The sequence below is a fragment of the Amphibalanus amphitrite genome, unplaced genomic scaffold (assembly GCF_019059575.1).
Source record: "Amphibalanus amphitrite isolate SeventyFive unplaced genomic scaffold, NRLGWU_Aamphi_draft 001795F_arrow, whole genome shotgun sequence".
In the NCBI taxonomy this organism is placed as follows: Eukaryota; Metazoa; Arthropoda; class Thecostraca; order Balanomorpha; family Balanidae; genus Amphibalanus; species Amphibalanus amphitrite.
In genome coordinates this window covers 73,020-96,320 of record NW_024883288.1, presented here as the reverse complement: position 1 = coordinate 96,320, position 23,301 = coordinate 73,020, and the positions used below count along the sequence as shown (strand labels likewise).

Here is a 23,301-nt window from a genome sequence, read left to right as displayed (position 1 = left end):
GTGGTAGAGCTGAAATATTTGTGATAATTGAACAGTACATTTTGTAAATATTGATTACAAATAACCCATAAAAAGACTTCTTAATCTATAATTATTGTTTAAAAGTAACTTTTTACTGTAAACTGACAAGAATATTGAATGAAACTCTTACAAAGCAGCAATCGCCGGACCTATTGATCGCAATAATACTTACGCTCCATGCCGTACGGGCTGCGCCGGAACCGTCGCGACGCGTCGAGATCAGAGAGCGGGCGTGGGTCGAGGTGGGCGGAAGCGGATTTGAGGATCTCATACACGAAGTACGACAGAGGTATTTGGCTTGGGACTTGTTGCCCTGCCAAAGAAGATTTAACATTGTGAAGCCCTTAGGCCCATCTGCGGGGCTTGGTATTCTTTTGCGTCCCCGTGTTTCTGGTACTTGCATTTTGCCTCCAGATCGTATCGCCTCTGTACAGTCCCCGTTTGGTGCGACCCCATAGGAGGGTTTATTTTCGGCTGGTTTCAATACCAGTCAAAATTGATACCATTCTGATCAAGTGGAGAGGAAGCTGTTGTTGTAAGGTGAGTTATTGCTTGATGACTTGGCTACCTGTCTGTGTTATTGATGTTTTTGTGTATCTCTGGTGTGACTGCACTGGCACCCATTTCAATGGTGGCTGCCATATAAATGGTAATTTAGAAATAATCAGTGTTGATATGCACTAATTTTTAATTGGTTGCATGGTCTACTCCATTTTACCTACCTGAATGCCAAGGATGTGCAATTGGGTACATTCAAATGGAAATGATAAATGTTGACCCAAGTATTGACAGATTTGCACTGCCATCACTGCATCTCCTGAGGGCTGTTCGGCTGCGCAGCCAAAATGAAATATGCTGCAGCACGCATGCGCAGTGAGGACTGCGTCGCCCGTTAGTCCCGCCCACACCACTGCGTCACCGCCTGTGTGACGTCACCTACTGAAGCATGCTTCGTTTTCCTGCAGCACGAAATTCGGTGCTGCAGGAGGCGAAAGTGGCGCGGATTAAAGTTTGCCATCCAATATTTCTTATTGCAAGCGGTTTGTATGCTGGTTTTTGGGTATCATTATCACTCTTTTCGGTGGCACATTGCTATTAACCACATTTGAACGCAATTTAACTGTTATTCGAGCGAAAATCACCAGTCCACCCGCGCAACGGTTCGCCGCGTTTGAAATAGGCTGCAGCGACGCTCGGCCGCGGCGTGCCGGCGGAGAGTGGGCGGAGCCAGGCGGTTGACGTCACCCAAGTATGACGCACGCAGCACAGATCTATGCTGCAGGGACCCGAACAGCCCTCTGTTCTTTCCAGCCCTGCAGGCGCATACTGTGCCGCCATGCCCGAGTCCCAGGACGCATCCTGCGATGGTCCGACCGGTCACTTGGAGCTCAGCCAGGAGCTGGACCAGATCGACCTGTGCCCCATCACACTGGATGACATCAAGGCTGACCCACATAGACCGCAGATCGATGAAAGGTATGTCGGGATGAAATCACTGGGATCTGGCCCTTACAGACCCCAGGGAAATGGAAGGCAGCTGTGTCAGTTATCTTTTGACTTGGGATGCTCTGTTCATCTGTTGAGTTTTTACCTACTATGACTGCTGTGATGCTTTCCCAATGAATATCACTCTTCAAGTGTTATTGCTGGGCAGGGTGATCAATTGCTAGGCAGTAAAAGGGTAAATGATTATTTACAGGCAGTAGGTATGTGCTCAAACCACTGTTGATTCCATGTTGACCTTGCACAATATGCCTATCCCCGCTGTTTCCTGCCAGTTTCCTGCCCTGCAGGCTAGTGTCTGTCTCTGTGCCGCCCTGCCGTTCAGTGCCATTGTCGCCCTTATGTCTCGCGTCTGCCCTCACGTGTCCCCCTGTCTCCCCCAGTGAAATCATCGAGTGGAAGCAGCGCGACCACTTCGCCACGGGGAAGCGCAAGCGGCCGGTGCCCATCGTGATAAAGACGCCGTCGACCCGGCAGCTCTGGAACCGCGCCATCTCCAAGGTGAGTCCCCCCGCCGGCGGTGCGGTGGGAACAGCGCTTTGAGCCGCGATACAGCCGGGGTCTTCGGACACACGACAGCTCCAATAAGGCATCTCTGTGCAGTGGGCTGGTCAGAAGGAATGTTTCAGGTGAATGAAGTTTGCAACCCTATTTGAGGTGCTGCTCTGTTCATGGGTATTAATGTTTTCTAGTGTGTTGTTTTTAGCACATTTGGTCACAAATTTATCCGAGATAAGTTTAAGACGACACCATGATTTCTCCGTCTTTGTTTTCCTCCCATTGGGGACCGGTCTTTTCGGCCACTTTAAAGTGGCCGAAAAGTGGGCGCTGCACCGTCTCAATTGAGACGGTGCGGCGCCCCATGGAGGACGGAATAGGTGAAGTGAAGGTTCTCCCCAGTGGTAGCTTCAGTCCCGGATTTGGCAGCTCTCGCAGTGTAGGCCGTCCGTGCTCCGGAGGTCGCCACTCGCATTGACGACCGTCTGTGCCCAGGTCGCCTATTCTTGCTGTCGCTGGGTGTGCTTGAGGTATTTTCATAACGTTATATCGACACCTTTTTTTAACCCCACATTTGTTCTCCCGTGAAGTTCAGACAAGTTGTTTAGAAACCTTCAAAAAAGGTACAGTCACTCGATTTTTCTCAAGTTTGTCTGTCTTGGCAGATCAAGCAATGCCAGAGCAAGCTTACGAACACACAAATTTGATCAGGATCGGACGATTGGACACTTCTAAAAAGAGATCTTTCGTGCTTCCCGGAAATTCACCGGAGAACAGATGTGGGGTTTAAAAAAAGGTGTCGATATATTAGGACGACTGCGTGACTGCTTAAGGTCAAACATTGTGCGTTCGGGGTCAGCAATGAGTCTGACACGCCTTGTGTGATCCAAGCCTGCCCAAACTGAGTGCCGGCTTAGTATCACTAAATGCACCAGACGGTGTTATACTCTGTCACCCTTTCCTCCGGAACCCCCGGTGCTAGCCGGCTGGTAACGGTCGGCCCGGACTGCGCACTAACGCCGGGCTGGGCGCCGCCGGGCCGGGGGCGTTGGGTTCGACCGTCGCTCAGACCCCGTGCCGCCGCCTGTTGTGGTGCGCGGCTCTTGGGCGCTGTTTCGGCGCTTTGTTGTGATTGTTCTAGAGTGTAGACCGTGCCCGGCCGGTTCGCGTGGTAATTGCGCCGTTGCCGAATTTCCCAGCCTGTCGAACCTCCCTCACCCCGCCCCGCCCCCTGGTGGTGGGCGGTGAAACGCCGGCCGGCCAGCCGGTCCTTGGCCCATCAGCTGACGCGGCGGGAGGGGGAGGGGGAGCGATGTGCGTAGTTGGCGGAGTGGCGTGATGGTTTCGTCAGGGCGGGTCGTCGCACGCGGTCTGGGACACGCGAATGGGTCCGCAGCTGTTCCGACGGCCGACGGTCGTCGAACGCGTCGGCTGCCGATGCTCAGCGCCGGACGTGACAGCGATTTATGGAGGCCGAATGTGGTCCGCTCGGACCCCCGGCCCGGCTGTCGGTCGGGCGGTCGGTCAGTCGGAATGGCTGATTTCGTCAGACAGCCGCCACCAGTGGTGTATCCGCTCGATCAGCCTGATTTGGGGTGATTGATTTGTCCAGCTATGTCCAGCTAGCTGCTAACTTAGTTGACACTGAGACGTCTCCCGATTAACTTTTCAGGCCCTGCAGGCCTTCTAAGGCCGCCTTTCCATCCTGTCTGGTTACAAGCTTGTCTCCCATCTTGCGACCTTTGATCTCCACTTCACAGCCCTCTGTTCCGCACAGTCCCCGCCTTGTCCCTTGTCCCCCTCTGCCCCGTTCCTTTGCTGTCCCCCTGTCGTTTTCCCTTCATCTCCCATTGATCCGTCCTCTGTTCTTCCCGTCCCTCTCCCTCCCATGTTGATCCGTTGTGTCCGTTACTACCATTCGGCTTCTGCCCGCTGAGTCCCTCTGTCATGCCGTCTCTCCACCCACCTGTTCATGCCTGCGACCTGTACCGTACCCTCTGCCATTGCGCGTGTGTGACGGCCCCAGTCCGTGTCTAGTAGACACATCTATGGCTCATAGACACTGTCAATGTTACCGTACCCTCTGCCCCTGCGGTGTGGCGCCGCCAGTCCCTGTCTAATAGACACGCACGTCTATGACAAATAGACGCAGTCTATGTTACCGTACCCTCTGCCCCTGTGGTATGGCGCCGCCAGTCCCGGTCGGTGATAGTGGACCGGCCGGCCATTGCAGACAGTGATGTCACTCGGCGCCGCTGACAGTGACGTCACGCGGCGCCGCAGACAGTGACGTCACTCGGCACTGCGTTCTGCGCCGCGGCCATGGGTGTGTGACCCCCCCCCCCCCCCGGCTCCGCTGGATGGTGCGTTATTTGGGACAGGGCCGGCCGCGCACCGTCGCGTCGCGTGATTGCAAACGAGGCTACTGCGTTGGATGCTCGGAAGTGAATGGCGACGGTGCCGAGAGTGGCGATTGCACAGCTGGGGAGGTCTGTCCTAGTATCTGACCTGATCTTATCTGACTGAACTAAATTTGACCTGCGGTTATCAAAGCCTAGGTGCCGTCTCCCACCGCCGTCTGATGCGACTGTTTCAGAGTTCACTGACCGGTGGATGATTCGGCGCGCGGTGCCAGGAGGACGTGGTTTGCCGCGCCACTGCTTATTGCTGCTCTGCATACTCTACCCTATGTGACCTGTCCATTACACCCATTATCCGCGCCGCCCGCCGCCGTTACCGGGTTCCCGGTAACTTTCCACCGGCACCCTCCCACCGGCGCCGCCACCGCGGACCGGCCCGGTCTGAGGATTTGGCCGGCTCGAGAGCGTTCCCACTCGGCCGGCTCGGGGGCGTTCCCATTCGGCGGGTTCGGGAGCACTGGGCTCCACTGGGCTCGGCGGGCTCCACGGGAGCGTTCCCCTTCGGCCGGCTCGGGAGCGTTCCTATTGGGCCGGCTCGGGAGCGTTCCCCTTCGGCCGGCTCGGGAGCGTTCCCAATCGGCCGGCTCGGGAGCGTTCCCACTCGGCCGGCTCGGGAGCGGTCCCATTCGGCGGGTTCGGGAGCGTTCCCACTCGGCCGGCTAGGAAGCGTGCCGTTCCCACTCGGCCGGCTCGGGAGTGTTCCCACTCGGCCGGCTCGGGAGCGTTCATATTCGGCCGGCTCGGGAGCGGTCCCATTCGGCCGGCTCGGGAGCGTTCCCACTGGGCTCCGCTCAGTCCGGGTGGTTGCCGATCGAAGTGGCTTCGTTGAGCGTTCCGCTACTTCCGTCCTCGGCGCAGTGGGAAACCTTGGACTACATAGATCTGCAGTTAGTACGCCCGTGCCGTTTAACTAGCTGACCGGGATGACTGTGTGTTCTTCGATAGGCTGCCTAACATGAGCGATTAGGCCTGTTCTACTTATACCTATGACCTGTCCTTTCGTCCTCGACCTCCCGAATAGACTTTCCGAACAGCTCTCCTCCCAATCAGCCCAAATGCTGTGACTTCGTCCCTGCTCCATTTCACTGTCAGTTCAGATCGGTTTCTTACCCAGCTTTGCCCCGAAATTCTCTTACACATGCTCCCGCGTGTTTTTGTGAACAGTTTTCTGTCATTTCCGCTCCTCAGTATGTGTAGGCACTGGAAATCTACCTCAGTGAATGGGTGACGTATGTCGACCGGCCACCGTATCGACTCTCACGCGCTGCTCAGTCCTCAGTCCTCTCCTATCCCGCCGCACTGTGGGCCGGGAGTTCCTCTTTACCCCGCTCCCCTGCCGAGTCGCCTGGTGCCACTACAGGTCGTCGGACGGCTCGGAGCCGGCGGATGTGGAGTCTGCACTCTGCAGGGAGGGACGACTGGGCGCGGGTGAACGCTCGGTGGAAGGCCGCCGCCGCCGCCCGCCGCAGGCAGGCTGTCGGACGAGCAGGCAGGTCAGGCTGCCCGGCTGGAGTGGAGAGGGCTGACCGGTGGAGAGAGAGCACCGGCGGAGAGAGGGCTAGCCGGAGTGGAGAGAGGGCTGGCCGGTGGAGAGAGGGAGGACGGTGACTGGCACTACCTGGAACGGCGGCAGGGCTGCGGCTTCTCTACACTCCCTCTCTCTCCAGGACAGATCCACGAGCCCTGGCTGCTCAGTGCTTACTGCCCGGCAGTGTTCGCCATGGGCCCCAAAATCCCCAGCCCAGCCCGGCCCGGGCCCATGGGTTCAGAGCCCGGCCCAGCCCGTAGCCCGCTCTTGGCAAATATTCCAAGCCCAGCCCGGCCCGGCCCGTCAAAAATAGCAATCTAGTTATTGTCTTAGTCTATTGCTATAATAAGCATGATTGATTACACTATTTTGAGAACAATTCAAATTGCATGAATATTAACATGGCAATCATGACCCCCTTCTTTTCAATGAATATAATCATTTCAAGCACCTATGGCACACATTTTTAACAGTAACAGCAAGCACCTCAGTCAATTAGGTCATGATTACACACCTATAAAAAGTTTACATGATTATATTAACTACATTCTATGAGTAAAGTTATCTTGCAAGCTGATGTGTGTGAATATTATCATTCATAATTGGTGACTCTAATGCATACTTGAAGGAAGTATTTGCAACATACTCTATACTTCCCAGCACTTACCAGCATAAAAAGCTTGACTTATGGGAATTGATGAATCTGTCTGGGATTGACCTTGCTGTTAAATTCACTCCATAGATGCTGCAATATCAAAAGCCTGAGAAAGCATACAAAATAGGTGACACTAACTTAAGCACTGTCTTCCAAAAAAAGAGAAAATCCATCCATTTATCAGCAAAACTGATTTAATCTATTTTCAATTCATGCCCACGTGTCAACCGAATCTCTGTGGACAACTATCTGCTACTTTCCTTGCTATTTTATGTTAGGCTCTTTTCAAGATATGGATATCGCTAGCAGCGTAAGCAGAAAACATGGTAAGCTTGAAATGTCATTGGGTACTTTTGCGACTTTTACGCATCATCATCATCAATCGAAAATGAGCGAACACTTCTTGATTGTCGCAGCTGCGGCAGGTAGCGATTCTGACCAATTGTATAATAAAACATATATGATCAAGTTTTGTTTTGTTTTTCGTTCGAGTTTTCAGGCTTCGTGATTTAGGTTTTATTTTTTATTTGTTTAATTTTGTTTTTCACCTTGATACTTACTTAAAAAACGTATTTATTTGATATACTGTTGTGTATACTACCTAGATGCCGCCACATAAACATAGCGCCGCCGCCATGATTGCAAATTTTGTTGAGAAGGGGCTGGCTTGTTGTGATTTATTTTGACAAATTTATGGACATTTAAAGAAGCTTTCATCGCGAAATACTCTGTAGAGTTCCTCGTTACTTACAGTGTGTTTTGTGAGTATCCTTTTAAGGTTCTGTTCGTTAACCCGCGCCCTGCTGGGGGGGGGGGGTGTTTGAACACCCCCCCTTGTGGTTTTTCGCGAATATCTCAAAAACGGCGGCGCGGAGCGCCGCCGTTTTTGGTATACCTTATCATACATCAATTCTACACATGTTGTGTAAATTTCAGACCAAGGTCATTCAAGGTCAGGTCACCAGGTCACTTGAAGTGACCTCACCTCATAAAAAGTTTCAATGTATGTCATAGCTACACCGAGTGACCGATCGCTTTGAAACTTTCAGCGATTGATAAGAGTAACAGTATCTATAAAATGTATATCTCGGAATTTTGATATCGGTGACCTAAGGTCAGGTCAATTTTGCGACCTCCCCATTATAAGTCAATGGGAGAAAATTGAAATGCGCCTCTTTTGGACGAAAGACATTATAAACACTCCCAAACACTGAAATACAAGTGGTTTAGACACACGGAACATGAAAATGGTGTCCGTGACCCTTGTTTATGCCCTGAGGTCATCTTAGGTCACGAATTGTATCTAACAGTTTTTCGCAAATAACTTTTGATAGAGGCATGCTAGAGCGATGAAAACGCCTTAGATGTGTTCAGCTCGACGATACGGATCGACTGATATGCAACATGACCCTTTCCGGTCAGGTCATGACCTTGACCTGAGGTCAAATTTTCAAGTTGACCTTTCAAGGTCAAGTTATAGTTCATTCGATGCGTCTTGACGAGAGGAACACGATGCCGGTAAAAGTAAGCTCGTACAAGGCTTGGGTCAAAAGTTATTGCCGAAAAACTGTTTCCGAAAAAATCGGCTATTTTTGCAATTTTTGCCCCCTGCAGGCAAAACCGTTGACGTTAGGTCAAATCTGAGAGAATTACTCAGAAAGGGCGTTAATAGGGCTATCGAATGCGCTTTTCCGCGGCGCTGCAGCTCTATTGGTTCCCGAGTTATGCGTTGGCTTCTTGGAAATTTTCGATATTCGACCTGGAAATCGGCGAAATTTTGCCTTCAATGACCTCTGGTGACCTGACCTTTGACCTGACCAAAAAATTGACCGAAGTGATTTCGTCATTATTTTTGACGCTCTTTCGAACGCCGCCTTCCGCGTATCGCTACGTGGCCCAGGAGCCGAGTTACAAGGGGGGGTGTTCAAACACCCCCCCCCCCCAGCAGGGCGTGGAAATCCAGGACCCCCAGCCGGGCGCGGGTTAAAAAGCCGTCGGTGAAGGAAAAAAGACTGTGTTGGAATTGTCTCACTATCGCCATATATAAGTGTTAAACTTAATGTAGCCCTGTAGCCCATCATTGTTGAGTGGCTTCTTAGTTTTTGGAGTTGTAGTGCTAAGTAAGTTATTCTGATGACTACATTTTAACTTTTATTAACAAACTAATGATGCTAGAGATTCTCTGATCTTTTTGGTTGCGGAATTTTTATGAAAACCCTCCTATGTGTGACATGATGTGATATTGGATACCTAATTCTCAAGATTCCCAAAATTCAATATCAAGTAGGTTTTCTTTCACATTGCTTAAATTTGGTTTAGTTTTTGTATTTTCCCAGTGGGTTTTGTTTGCATCAGTTTCCAAATTTTCCTAAATTGACATTAGTCGCAAAACCCATAGTGCACAAAGCTCTTGGCCCGGCCCGTCCATAGCCCGTTAACTAATGATATTTGGGGGCCCGGCCCAGCCCGTAGCCCAGCCCGGCCCATGGCCCGTTGGGCTGGCCCGGCCCGTGGCGAACACTGCTGCCCGGGCTCTGAAGTCTGAACAATGGCTCGCTGTCTCTGCCCCTCTGTTTATCCCCAGCTCGGGTGTTTGTTTCTCGTGCTTCTGCCTTCTGCTACTCTGAAGAGCGTTGCACATTCCAAAAATGGACTCTTTCTCTGCTGGCTAGCGATGGTCTGCTGTGGCCGTGACCTTGGTCTCGTACCGGACTGGGAAAGCGCCATTCAACCGACGCTCTTCCAGCTTCCGATCCTCAGGGCGGCCATCGCTGGCCACGTGACAGTGTTCGCCTCCCTGAACTTCCGTTCAGTGTGGGACGCGGACGGCCACGGCTGACCGCGTGGCAGCGTGTTTGTGTTGACGTGGCGCGGGTCCGCTGGCTGACCTTGACAACAGCTGGCGTGCGTCCCCCCCCCGCCGTCGCCGGGGAGGGGGGGGGGGGGGTCGGCGTTGTCGCGCAGTAGATTGATCCGGACCGGCGACTGGGACTCACTCAGCCCCTGGGTCGGGACGGGGCGGGGATGGGACGGGACGAGACGGGGGATGGGACCGGACGGGACAGGATGGGATATGGGACAGTGAGATGGGAGATGGCGTACCGCCGTTGTCGGTATCGCTGTCGCCTGTCGGTGACGGCTCATTTCCGCAGTCCTGGCGTCCCCTGCTCCCACCATATGGTCTGTCTGCCGACGATCATATGGTCGGGCCAACAGGTTCGGCGGAGCGGCGTATCTCGTGTAGGCGATGCAGTAACCGAGCTGGTAGACGCACCCGTGAGCTGGCATTGGTTGAAAACTGAAAAGGATCAGGAGGTATTGAACATTTTATATTTACACGGCGTGGATTGGGTTCAAGCACACGCCACGTGGCTGTTATTTACAACCGTGACGAGTGCACCTGATGAGGTGTCTGCTTATTTTGGCTCAGTATTGTATTGTAATTATTGTAACACTTGAGCTCGCTCTCCCTCAGGGAGACTCTGGACGCTCAATACTCAGCGAGTTCGAACTTCCCGTTACCCTTTTTCTCCTCCCTCTATCCACTCTTCCCTGCCGGCGGCCAAGCGTGCTCTGATAGCGACTTCTCCCTCTCCCCCTCAGTCAATCCTCTTCCTCTCCCTCTTCCTCTCCTACCTCCCCTCGCCCACCGTGCCCCCAGTGATGGCGACCGCCCGGCCCGGCCCGGCCCGGTCGGTCCTTTGTCTGGGCTGTGGACCACGCGGCGGCCCGGCGCGGCGCGGCGCCCTGTTGCTAAGGTCGCTCTCCGCCCGCCGCCCGCCGCCGGCTGACTGATACCGCCGGCTGCTGGTCGCCACTCCGCTCAGCTGCCGGCACAGGCTGAGCGAGTATGGTGACGTGGGCCCATTTTATAAACCCGACGTCCTGTGCACACTGTGCATATGTGTGACATAATATGTCTGATGAGCTGAGGACGAGGGAGGCGCTGTCTGCCTCAAACCCAGTCCTGTGACATTTAGAGCCGAGTGGGCTCTGTTACCAGCGGACCAGCCTAGCTCCCAAGGCCGCCGGGTGCAGCGGACCCCTGCCCAGCTCAGTGCTCAGTGCTCACGGCTCACACTGCTCACGGTTGCACCGAGCAGTGCATATCCAGGCGGGAGGAATGGGCAGTGAGCTCACTGAGCAGTAGAGAATGGGCACACCGGGCGGCGAAGACTGGGGAACGAAGCTCGCTGGGCACCGGACCGATCCTCCGCTCCGCAGGCTGGCTGGCAATGGTGAATCGCAACCACTGGCAATTGGCGATTCTCGCTTGTACCGTCCAAGTATCAATTCAATACCAAATGTTGTCTTGGTGGAAACGTTTATTGGCATTGACTGCATCTGTTAAAGCTTTGTTTTGGTACTGTGCTCCAGTGACCAGTGAATTTAGCCGGACATTTGTCAGCTGTCTGTTCTGTTGTTGCGGTATCGTTTTACGCTCTGGCCCGTGTCCATGTCGGGAGATGTCCGTCTTTGAGTGGATCGTTTTCACGATCCGCCGCAGCTCCGCGGGGCCAACATTCGGCTATCGGCAGCCATGATTGCCGCCGTGACGTCAGCAGCCACCGGCAGTCAGCTGAGTGCACGACTGCATGGCGTGACCGGGTTCAGGGAATTTATTGCACAGAGACCGCCGTCTTGCCGGCCGGCGGGCCTGTGTCGCCTCTGGGCGAGCTATTCCGGCGCTCCGAAGCATTGGTTACAAATACCAGGCCATGAGGACTGAGGAGCTCAGTCGCGGCTCTGTCTCCCAGAGAACGTTCTTTGGGCAATTTTGTAGCTTCTATCCAATGTCCGTTGCCCAATGTTGCTGAGATTGGCGCCCTGTGAAGCAACGGTCAGCCCTCTATTTATATACAGCTGGCGTGCCATGAGGGCCGGCTTGCGGCGAGGCCATCACGTGCTGGTCGTGTTTGTTGATATGTAGCGCCGCCGTGACGTCAGAGATGGTCTGGTCAATGCAGAACGGAGCGGTGCAACACTGATTTGCCGGACGTTGGACCTCTGACGCAGGTCCCTGCTGTTTGGCCACCGTCCGGGGCTGGAAGATACGGAATACGTGTCATTTGGGTCGAGTTGTCGATGGGACAGGGGACTACGATTTCCAGCCAAGGGCTACCTCGGAAACAGAGTTGGGTGTTGATCGCCGCACGACACTGGAGCGTCATGTATTGGATGTTCTATGGTTGAAGGCAATCTTAGGGGAGATATCAGATTTAAAGAGCCGCAGCAACAAAACAGCGGAACTCGGAATAGTGGACGCTGTCGGCCTTAGCCGTCCTTCTTTACGACTCTTCTGTCTAAATACAGGTGCTGGCTGACACTGCCGATATACCTACCTGAGGTGCCGACATCGCTATGGATGGCTGTGACCGGCCCTTCTCCACTGCGCAGTACCTACGCACTGCCAGTGAGTGTCGCAACGGGCCGATTTCGGCCACCAGGGCCACGCACACGGCGACAGATCCCGGCAAATGAGACCGCATTAACGCCACTTATTAAAAGTGGACGGGTTTCAGTCGGCTTACGCGCTTTTACCAATGCTATAGCGGGTATTCAGGGAAATTAACCTACATACCTGTTGTCAAGGCCTTATGTGCGGCCAGTGGCTATGTGCATGTGGTGTCATAAGCCTAAAGCCAATACACTGACGTTCGAGAATTACTGAACCCCAAGTCCCAAGACATCTTTTTAATATCTGGTGACGCTGAAGTGCGCTGCCGATCTTTCGGGCTGTACCAGAGCCTGCCGGAGCGTCTGTTGTCAGTCCTTGGCGTGCCGGCCGAGTCCGTCAGCTGCCGGCTGCTCAGAGTTGACATCTGGGTCGGTCTGAGCTCGGTTAGCTACCGCCACACTTGTGCTGCGCTGTCGGCGGCCGGGCCAGTCTGCACTGAGGACATACCTACAGCTGACACTGGCGTGGTCTTGACTTTGGTCGCCGTGTCTTTATGTCTGTCGGCGTCTATGTGTCTGTTGTGTTGGTATCGGTGTTGCATTTGTGTGACTGGGTCTGTGGCCGTTGTCTGGCTGGTCTTGTTTACCTGTGGCCCGCCGAGTATCGCGCGTGCCACGTGGCTTGGCACCCGCCGCGCCGGTCCCCCTCCCCTGCCCAGCCTGTAGACCCCCCCCCCCGTCCCTGGCAGGGTGCCAGCTCGAGCCGCCCACACGGTAGAGCCGGCCGTGCGCAGTGGGGCCCCGGGCAGGAGCAGAGGGGCGGACCGAAATTCGGGCATTGATCGGGTCCAGCCGGCGGATGGATGGTGCATGGTTCCAATGGTTAGCCAATGATCCCTAGGACCAGCAGTTGGGACGGCGGCTGCTCCAGACAGCCCCACCAGCAGCACTAGCAGTAGCGGCAGCGCCTGTCCGGTCGGGTGATGTCACCGGGACCGCTGGCGGTACTGATCAGATGGCCGCGGAGCCGCTCCTGTCGAGTTCCATCGTACGGGCTACTGCTGACGGGGTGCTGATTAGAGTTGCAAAATTTCCCTACCGCACTACCGGCATGCCGGTAATTTTTCACTACCGCAGGTTTTTTCGTGGTATCTGGCATGTCTTGCCGGTAGCATGCCGGTATTTTTGATTTTGCACAAAAAATATCAGCATATGATTCAAACTTTGGACACTAAGAGGCTATTGAATTGTAATAACAGCAATCTTAGCCACTGCAAAATACATTTTGTGGTAGAAGTTCCATTGCCAAGGGTAGGGGTAACACATGAACCTCAGCATTTCACAGGTTTGGCTCTAAATAGAATTGTCAAGAATCTACTATGGTCTATCAAAGGAAGACAAAGAATACTCATTCATGTTGCAAAAGCACAACCAATTAGTAAGTCTAGTGGTAGGTAATAGGCATAATACAATAACTAAAATAAATTAATGTTCATGGCAACATTCCCTAGGCAAAAGGCAGAATCAAAACACAAAACACATTGTTTGGAAACTGGCCTTGAGTCCTGAGATGTGGTCTGAGATACTCTACAAATAATTTGACACTGAAAATCCAGCTGAAAAGGCAGGTGTTAGGTAGCCCTGAGCCTAACTTTGGTCCCAAAATTAAATGAAAATGAAATAAACTGGCATTTTGTCTTATCTTTACAAGAAAACACAACATGCAGACGAAATGAATACAAAAAAGTGGCGCAATGTGGCGCAAAGGCAACCAAGGATTGACTTTTAAGATCCTCTGTCCCCTAAAGAAAGGATGTAAGCTGATGACGTAATATTTATTCATATGCCCTTTTGGTTGAATCACTCAAGAGAAATCAATTTTCTTGTAGTGAATAACTCTCACAGTGTTGATTTCATTGGAATTCAATATCGTGTTGGATGATTTTTATCAATAAAATCATTCACGAGGCAGAAGTTTGCAGTCCTAAAACCTTTTTTGCAGTGTTTTAATCAGCTGGTTAAAAACTGTGTTATGGCGGATCTGTTTCGAAATCGATAACCTTGTGTTTGTTCCCGCGTTTGAGATGGGGATATTATGTCGTTTTTATACATATTATTTGGTGACTTCTCAGGACAAGTGAGTTATTAACACATATTTTTACATGATTCGTATCTTACTCACGAGCCAGCAAGCCATGGCTGATAGGATGGCCTTGGCGGATAGGAAAAAGCCAATGTTGATCTCGCTTCCTCAGTTAGGAACATGGCCGAATCTGTAGTTTTTTTATATTGTGATTTGTGACTATCTATAGTTCATTATTTGGTTGGTACATGCAACATTTTAGGAGAATGTGGAAAATAAGAACGCTTGTGGTACCTAAATGTGATTGCTGCTCACTGTGCAATCTTCAGAAACACATTTCAGTAATTCAAGTTCTTTTTGTCCTTGCTTTTTTGATGAATGTGCTAATGTTTTTTGTAGGCAATACCTTTTTGATTACAGGTGATATTTTAACAGCTGTAGACTGGAATTGAGTTTCAAAATTGTGGTATTTGTGGGGCGAACTCAGCCAACATCAGGCTGCTGGTAGTTTTGGTTGGACAATGGGTGGCTGCTGGGTGGGGCGGTTACTGAAATTGCCAAAATGTGGCATCTCATGTAGGGGTAAGCCAGAATCAAGAATGCAGGTTTTTTGGTATGCCGGTAATTTGGCGGTTTTTTTTGCTTGGGGTGTGGTAGCATGCCGGTATCCTAGAAAATTTTTTGTGGGGCGGGGCGGTGCCGGTAGCAGCCCATTGGGAAAACTTTGCAACTCTAGTGCTGATGATCGGTATTGGTGACGGGGCCGCGAGGATTTGCGTTGTTATCAGGAAGGCTCTGTTCTTTGAAGAGAATGGCGCTGCACAGATTCTTGCGATATCACGCTCGCTTCCATATGACTAATGACATCTAACTAACGGTTAGATGTCATTAGATGTCATCTAGGCATGCGGTTATGAAGCCGCAATCATAATCGCCACTCGATATGTGGGAGGCCTTTGATGTCAATACATACATGCATATTATTATTCAATGCAGTGTGATATGTGCGTGTCGCTCGCCGTGTTCGGAGTTCGGGATTGATTCCGAAAAGCAAGCGGTCAATTCGTGACGATATTTTCTCCCATATGTGCTTCATGAGTATAAGTGATAGGGTATTTCCTCGCTTCCCTTTGGTGCCACTGTGAAATATGACGATCCGTTGGCTCGTCTGAAGTTCGGTGGCTAATGCCATGAAGCACACCGGGTTGCCGCGTGTGTGCGGTCTGACCTAACCGGCGAGTCGTCCTCACCCGCTCTCTCCGCCCACTCCCTCCCTCTGCCCTGGCCACCTGACCGTGGCGGATTTCCGGCCGCCGACCCCCCCCCCCCCTCCCCCACTTCTGACCGGCCGGTGGGAGGGGGGGGGGAGGGTGAACGCAATCGGCGCAACAACTGCGCAGTTGTCTGACCGCAGCCGGCGCAGTCTACCTGGACATGGTGTCTGGGATTGGGGACAGACAGAGGGTCACAGGGAGAGAGTGATGGGAGGAGACGTGACGTCACGGAAGGTTCGCGTAGCTTTCCCGTTCGGCACTGGAAGAAATGAAAGGGTGTGGGCCGCTGACCTGAGCGCCCAGACATCTGTGGTCGTCCGCATTATTTGTGCCAGAAATTGTCGGAGGCTTTTGGTGCTATTACCCGTCTTCACGATGGCCATCTGGTACACATTCATTTGGTGCAGATGTTACAGTGCGTCCGCGAAATCCGTGAGTTTGCGAAGTTACTAGTTAATCCGCGAAATCCCTAGGGACTCCGCGAACTCACATAAACTCTCGTGAATCCGCGGAATCACTGCCGTGGCTCCGCGGATTCACTAGAGTTTCCAGTGCGTCCGTGAAGTCGCTGAAGAGTCGCGGGGATCTGCGAACTTCCTAGGTAATCCGCGGAATAGCGATTCTTTTTCAGTGAATCCGCGGAATACCGACTCCTTTCTTCAGAGAATGTCCAAAAAACGTTATTTAGTTCTTATGCCGATTATTCGTAGAAGCAAAGACATTTGGAATCATTTTGCCGATATGGTGGTACTGTTGTGCGTTGGCCGCCGCTTTGCCAAATTCAGCGGCGCTGCGCGCCGCCGATCTTACGCTATATTTGAAAAACCTTAGGGGGGGGGGGGGGGTCGCATCGACCCCCCTGCCAGGGCGAGGGTTAAACTTTACTAATAACGCTAAGAACGTCACCAAACATAGAGGCCGTCAAAAAGTAGGCCATTTGGAGGCCCCCTCGATAGAGAAAAGGCCCCCTGTCAAGCGGAATACGGAGGAGGGTGCCCCTTTGAGCCCGGACACCCTCCCCTGGAAAATCCTGGGTGCGCCCCTGTTGGCCAGCATGGCAATATCAGTCTATCGGAATAAAAACTTCGGGACATTTGGTAAGTTTTATGTTACATTGCTACGTAGGTACCCTGCTAGCTTTATAATTTTATATTTTCTCCTCAATAATATTTTCTTAGATTATAAAAAAACTTGTGCGTCGCACACTTCCACTTCAAACGTGGGTATTTGCTGTAAATAGTTAACCCTCGCCCGCACATGCCATTTTCCCATCCTAGAACGCACATGGGGGGGGGGGGTTGCCACCACCCCCCCGCGCCATTTCGTTCCTGTTGGAGATAGAGCTTAGCGGTAAAGACCAAAAAGATTCTTTGGGAAGAGACGAATCCAATGATACCCAGTTTTACCTTCTCAGGTCAGTCATTGACCTTCCAGGTCAGGTCAAACTAAAAAATATTGCTGTTTTGGGTCACCGTTGGATATCAAGTGCGCTGCTTATCATATACCGATGACGATGCCGTTTTCTGGTGCCAAGCCAGCTAGAACCTCTTTGTCACACTACCCGACCAGGTTTTTGCTGCTGAGGTCATTTCAGGTCAAGTTAGGTCAAGGTCAATTATATGTGTTTGTATGTCTGTGTGTGTCTGTGTGTATACTGATGTGTGCACCGATCGTTTGTGTCCATATTACATGAAATCATGATCTGAGAAGCTTTTACCAAAAATGCAGTCAAAAAACTTCACAAAAAGTAAATTCCGCTTGCCTAAAACGCAATGATCTTAGATGACCTAGATTGACCTTGACCTTGACCTTGACATCTGTGCATCGTCGAACAACATGTTCCATGATAGGTGGGAGGTAAGACTGGTAAAAAGGGCCGAAATCAAGGTGTCAAAAGCTCACAAGACCCAAAGGCAACGCAAGATGTTGAGAATTGGCCATTTGGATGACCTGAAAAACAAGGTCATATCTCCGAAACCAAAAACCACAGAAACTTGAAATTTTCAGTGGACATCAAGAAAGAATAGAGGAGCAGCTATACCAAAAATCAGCCTTCTAGCTCTAAAAATGTTGAGTGCAGAGCAGAAAGACTACCTGGGGGGGGGGGGGGGGGTGGCAACCACCCCCCCCCCCCCATGTGCGGGCGAGGGTTAAGTAACTACCTGATTGGACCTCAAGCTCACAATTGCGAATGGTAGTTAACCCGCGCGCTGACCGGAGGGGGCGTATATTATATCCGCCCCTGAACATTTTTCGTAAATAAGGAAAAAGCCGCGGCGCGTAGCATCGCTAAATTTTGCATGACTATTCCCGCATCAATATTACACATTGTGAGCAAATTTGAACCTCCTACCTTTCAAGGTCAAGTCACCAGGTCACTTCGAATAAACCTGACCTCAAATCACTATTTCAACTTTGTCACCGTGTCAGAGCTACAGTAGATGACGGAGTCCTTTGACAGTTGCAGGATATAATTAGGTCATTGGTAGCTACAATTTGCTTACCTCGGAATTTCGATATCGATGACCCAAGGTCAGGTCAATTTCTTGACCTCCTCATTATGACCTCCTCATACGATCAACCTTGACTACCTTGAGTCACCAAAGCTAGAATTGTAGCCAGATTGTGTACAGATGTTGACTGGTGTGTTCTGGTGAGAGCATGCTACCTCTATGTTAATGCACATAATCAACATAGTATAGGGGGTCAATTGGACCCCTGGCCCAGCTGTTTGGCCCCTGATCAGGCTAGAGCTTCGCCGAAAAATCAAGTGTGTTGCCTATGACGAGAGAAAGCCGAATATATCCAATTTCAAAGTCCAAGATCATTATTTAACTTTCTAAGTCAGGTCAATGACCCAAGAAGTTTGGAAAATCGGGACCTCTTTAGAACTTCGTACGGTGAGGGTGTTGAACCTCTTTAGAACTTCGTACAGTGAGGGTGTTATTTCGGGGTGTTAATCACGAGTTTCATGTTAGTTTTGATCACAGACGATAGCTTAATGCAATGCATGCCAGGTCGGGTTAGGTTAGGTCAGGTCAACCAATAGGCGCCCTGCCTGCTATTCAAAGTTAGGTGTTGCCTACCACTGATAGCTTCGTAAGATGTCACGAAGGCACCACAAATACTTTGTAAATGTTCAAATGGCTGTTCAGTGTTCAATTCGAAATCAGCTCCAAAAACTACTCTAGAGACAAGTAAAACTAAAAAAGTGAACCAAGGTCATCAAAGGTCATTGACCTTGACCTGACTTTAACGTGACCTTGTCATCCGCCATATACTGCATTGCACCAGCACCATTACAACATGTTTGAACGTATAAAACCACAAAAAGACTGGAACCGCGCGGATACTCTGAGCTGGCATACGCCGAATCGCGATTCTGGCCAAACATGGTCTAGAGAAATAGGTCACGGGTCAAAAAGTCAGCTGGGTTAGGGGTCATGGAATTTTTAGGTTAGGTGTAAAATTGATGAGCTCGAGGATACGGAAAGTTTCGTCGCGATCAGCTGCTTGTTTCACGAGAAATTTGCGACAAACTATGGGGGGTCATCCGACCGAAGGTATACCGTGTATAATGTGTTCACCGTGTCGGGACGACAGACGCACCCAACTCGAATAGTGTTAGCTAATAGTGACAGCTGAAATCCGCTGCAATCATTTTAACTCGTATAACTGAAAACTCGTTATGGCTGAAAAGAATCGGCATTTCGCGGATTCACTGAAAAAGAATCGCTAGTCCGCGGATTAACTAGGAAGTTCGCAGATCCCCGCGACTCTTCAGTGACTTCACGGACGCACTGAAAACTCTAGTAAATCCGCGGAGCCACGGCAGTGATTTCGCGGATTCACGAGAGTTTACGTGACTCCGCGGAGTCCCTAGGATCAACCAGTGACTTTGCGAACTCACGGATTTCGCGGATACACTGTAACACAGATAAGACGCAGATTTGGTGCAGTTTTGGTCAAATCATGTTCATTTTGTTTCGCAAAAGTTGTCAATTAGGGTTGCATAAATGCTTATAGACCTGATTTTTTTTATTATCAGACATTATTTACGATCAATTAAAACACTGAAATAATTCATGATATGAGCAAATTTGTTGTAAAAGAGATTTGACGTAGATTTGGTCAGATTAGGTGCATTCGCCAGACACCCCGTCGTGAAAACGCTAATATTTGCCGATCCTGGATTCTCTTTTTCGTTTCCTTTCCGGCTGAGTACTGTCTTGGCTGATATATGGTAGTCCCGTTTTGGTTTGTCTAATTTACGGCTTTCAACCATCATTGTGGGCAAAACGCTGTGGGTAGGAGTTGAAGACTGAAGGGGAGGAGGGCTACCTGGCCACTCGCAGCGATTCGCTCCGGCCGACTGGTGGAGCTGAGGGGCCATGATCCCGTACGGAGCTGACGGGCCCTGCTCCGGTACGGAGCTGACGCCTGACGGGCCCTGATCCCGTACGGAGCTGACGGGCCTTGATCCCGGGCAGTGCTGACCTTTCCGGAATGTTCAAAGGAGCGAAATTAGATTGACTGAGATCGCAGTATTCAGCGAAACCCCACTGATTTACCGCCGAATTGGAACGGACATCTGCGGACTGCGCAGCTGACCTTTAGATCTGGGATTATTTGACAGCAACTGGGACGAGGGTTTCCGTACCTCTCTTCCTAGGCTCGCTTTTCGGGTGACCTTGCATATTCTGAATATGGCATGGCAATCCTCTGGGAATCACATCATGTGCAGGGAAGCCTTTCTGTGACGGCACGGGCCATCCAAAGCTGCTGGGAGGGACGCCGTGCTGTACGAGCAGTCCGCCGACACAGCTGACCTTTGCACGTGACCGGTGACGTCACGCGCCACAGCCGCGGGGTGTTTGCCAGCCGGCCGGCCGGGGGTGACCTCTGCTCCAGGCGTTGTGCGCGACTGCCGGCGCGGCGGCCCAACTGCGTAGTATGCGCACCGTGCGTGTGTGCGTGTGCGTGGGGCCGATCGATGGGGTCTGAGTAGGCGCCGCATATTTGCGGCCGAACGCCAAGGAAGAGTGACTGCTCCTGGGAGGGTACGGTTTGGGTGATATGCGACCCTCCGGCTCCCCGCGTCGTCCGTTCACGTGCAGCAGCAGCGACAGAGCTGGCGCTGCGCCGTACAGTGCAGACACAGACCGACTCGAGTTCGCTTTCCCAACTCGTGCGGTCGTCAGCACAGCCGTCAGTGTTGCTTGCAGCGTTCTGACGATAACCAGTCGCCCTCCGCCGCTGCGGGGGCGTGTTGCGGAGTTCCCGGTAGTTCGCCCCTGCACGGGAGCGGTGGTCAGGGGCGACCAGTGACCACCGCGCCGGTCTGCGGGTGCGCGGGGAGTGGGGACGAATGGCTGACGGGGCGGGTGTCGACTGTCGGGGCTCTGGAGCCGGGCGCCCAAAAACCCCAATTAATCATCATCGGGACTCTGGAGGATGACAGGGGTGCGATGGGGCACCGAACATGCAGTGCCAACTGCCATGGACCGCTCCTGGGCGAACCGTACCATTCATACATAACGTGTGCTGTACCGTGTGCTGTGCACAATGTCGCACCTTATTGCGTCGTTTTGTGTTATAGCCTCTCAGGTTTGCAGTTCCGTACCGTACTCTGTATCACATTTTGCCGTATTGTTATGCATTTTTCCTGAATCATACCGTACCATGAATAAGTACCGTTTGACCCCTGCCCCTGCCCTGTCATGCCTTGCGTGCCGTGCCATACGGTCCATATCTTACCTTCCTTATTGTGTCGCGCCTGGGACGGGGCGGGGCGGGTTGGACAACTGCGCACTGCAGTGGGGCGGCGTGCCACCAGCCGTCTGGCCACGTATCGAGCTGAACTAATGGAGTCGAATCGAGACCGAATCGAGCATAGCAGCCAACGGCAGCCGTCGAGCTTCAAGTAAAGGAAGAGCTAGAGAAGATGGGAAGTCGGGAGACGGGTGGAGAGACAGGTGCAGGAGGGTTTGAGTTGAAATGTCAGAGCCAAATAATATTCAGACAGCCGAAAGGTCATCTGAAAAGTAGGAGGGCTGAAACGTTCTGGCCAGAAAGGGTGAAACGGACGGAGGGCAGAACCTGGCTCCAACCGTGAGACAGACGGATGGCCGAACCATGTCAGGCTGAGAATGTCCTCTTCATTCAGTCATACTACAAGCTGTTTATATCTGGATGAAGTTGACGACGTTTTCGGCGCCGCCTCCGCCACCTTTGTCATCTACTTTCTCCGCGGCGGCGCGGGCGGCCGCTTTGGCGCTGGCACTGCTCCGGACACCTGTGCTGGTGCAGGTGTTAATGGCGGTGCCGCTGCTGGCGCTGAGGCTGGTACCGGTGTTGTGCTGAGGCCAGCGCCAGTCCCAGCGCCGACAGGGTGTTTCGACCCCGTCCGACCCCCGGGTGCCCTGCCAACAATGCGAGTTGGCGGCGGTCGCGTCCACACGCCAGCGTAAACAGCATGCTGGGCGGCGGCCCGCGGCGCGATGTAGGTCAGGGGTGGCACTGGCACGTGATTATAGCAGACGGGAAGCTGACAGACGGGGATAGCGCGAAACTGCAGAATGATTGCGTTTTGGCGGATCAATCGACGTGATTCTGGCGCCATCGGTGAGCTATTTTCAGGCTTCCAAACGTTCACAAGGAGGTATCGCAGGTCTGGTGGGTATCTGTTGTTGTCTTTGGTTGCAGACAGACCAGTGAGCTGCGTCTGGGTGCTGTTTATTTTCGTCGGGATCATGGTGTGTCGTTTGCTATCTCTGTGGAGCTGAGTGGATCTTATCCTGGTTGGCCTTGGCAGGTCTCCGACACAAACACGTCTGACCGCGGGTCTAGGCTGCATTATCACCCCCGGACGCAGGGCCGCCTTCCGCTGAGTTTTTTTCCCATGTGCTGGTCACTCGACTGGCGGCCCTTTAATCATTGCACAGGCGGCCTGACACCACGTGCGATGACCTGTTGGTGTCATGCTCACTGCTCAGAATGACTTCCGAGGTCGGGCCATGATGTGGTTCATTACGCTTTCAATTGTTTGATTTAACTCGCCTACTACGAAGCGGTTCGGGTTGATGTTCTATTTCATTATTTACGCGATGGTAAGTCGGACGCCACTGGAAACGCTGGTATGTTATCGCCTTATGGTGGCTGTGGCTTGCGCTATGTCGAGAAGCCATTTCTCTTTCCTCATTCAGCTATCAGACTTAAGGTTCCAATATATAAACTATGTAAGCGTCTTCAGCGATGCCACTGTCGGCTGCACAAATATGTTTGGCCTCCAGGCTCCAGCTGTCTGCGCCCGTTGGCCTCATGCGCGGTTCCCACATACACCGGTAGAGATGGGACGGTGAGAAAACGGAAGAAATCGTTGGTTTGGCGTAATCTGCCCAAAAGTTGAACACAGCCTAGAGTTGGTAGCACCGATGCGAATATGGTAACACAGGGAGACATCGTGAGATAGCATATTTACGTCTGGACAACGAGTTGCGGGGAAAAGTGCTGATTGTGTTGCAGTTTTAGGAGCCGGTGATTAGGCTGGATTTTTGGGTTACTTTTTCGTTCCGATTCATGTATTTCATAGTGTTTGGCTTTTGAATATTTTAGTTCTTTCAGATAAATATTACTTGCCTTACAACTTTTGTAAAAACGTTTCATTTTTTTATAAGCCGACGTTCAGAGTCCTAAAAATACATCAGCACTACAATCATTGTAAACAAACAAATGGAGCACCACTTGGCTCTGTTCCAAGGCCATTTTTTAGTTTATCTGGTGGTTTTCTTGCTCTTGTACGTCGTTTTGTTGGATGTTTTGAATCCCTTAAGATTGACTTATATCATATTTAAGAAGCATGTTGACTGAAAACAATCTGAAGTATCCAGGAGGCTGACAGAGGTCCTGACTACTGAGTGATA

At 51.8% G+C, this 23,301-nt stretch overlaps 1 protein-coding gene across 2 annotated transcripts in view; it reads left to right on the top strand.

The window, feature by feature from the left end:
• Positions 1–202: 202 nt before the first annotated feature.
• LOC122375207 (eukaryotic elongation factor 2 kinase-like) overlaps positions 203–23,301 on the top strand; it is a 41,791-nt gene continuing 18,692 nt past the window's right edge. The window contains exons 1-3 of one of the 2 annotated variants that reach the window (XM_043354462.1): positions 203–561; positions 1,333–1,497; positions 1,908–2,025. In XM_043354462.1, coding sequence (XP_043210397.1) covers positions 1,358–1,497; positions 1,908–2,025 — 258 coding nt within the window. In that variant the 5' untranslated portion in view covers positions 203–561; positions 1,333–1,357. The remainder of the gene's footprint in view (positions 562–1,332; positions 1,498–1,907; positions 2,026–23,301) is intronic. The other variant, XM_043354461.1, reaches the window with a different exon arrangement.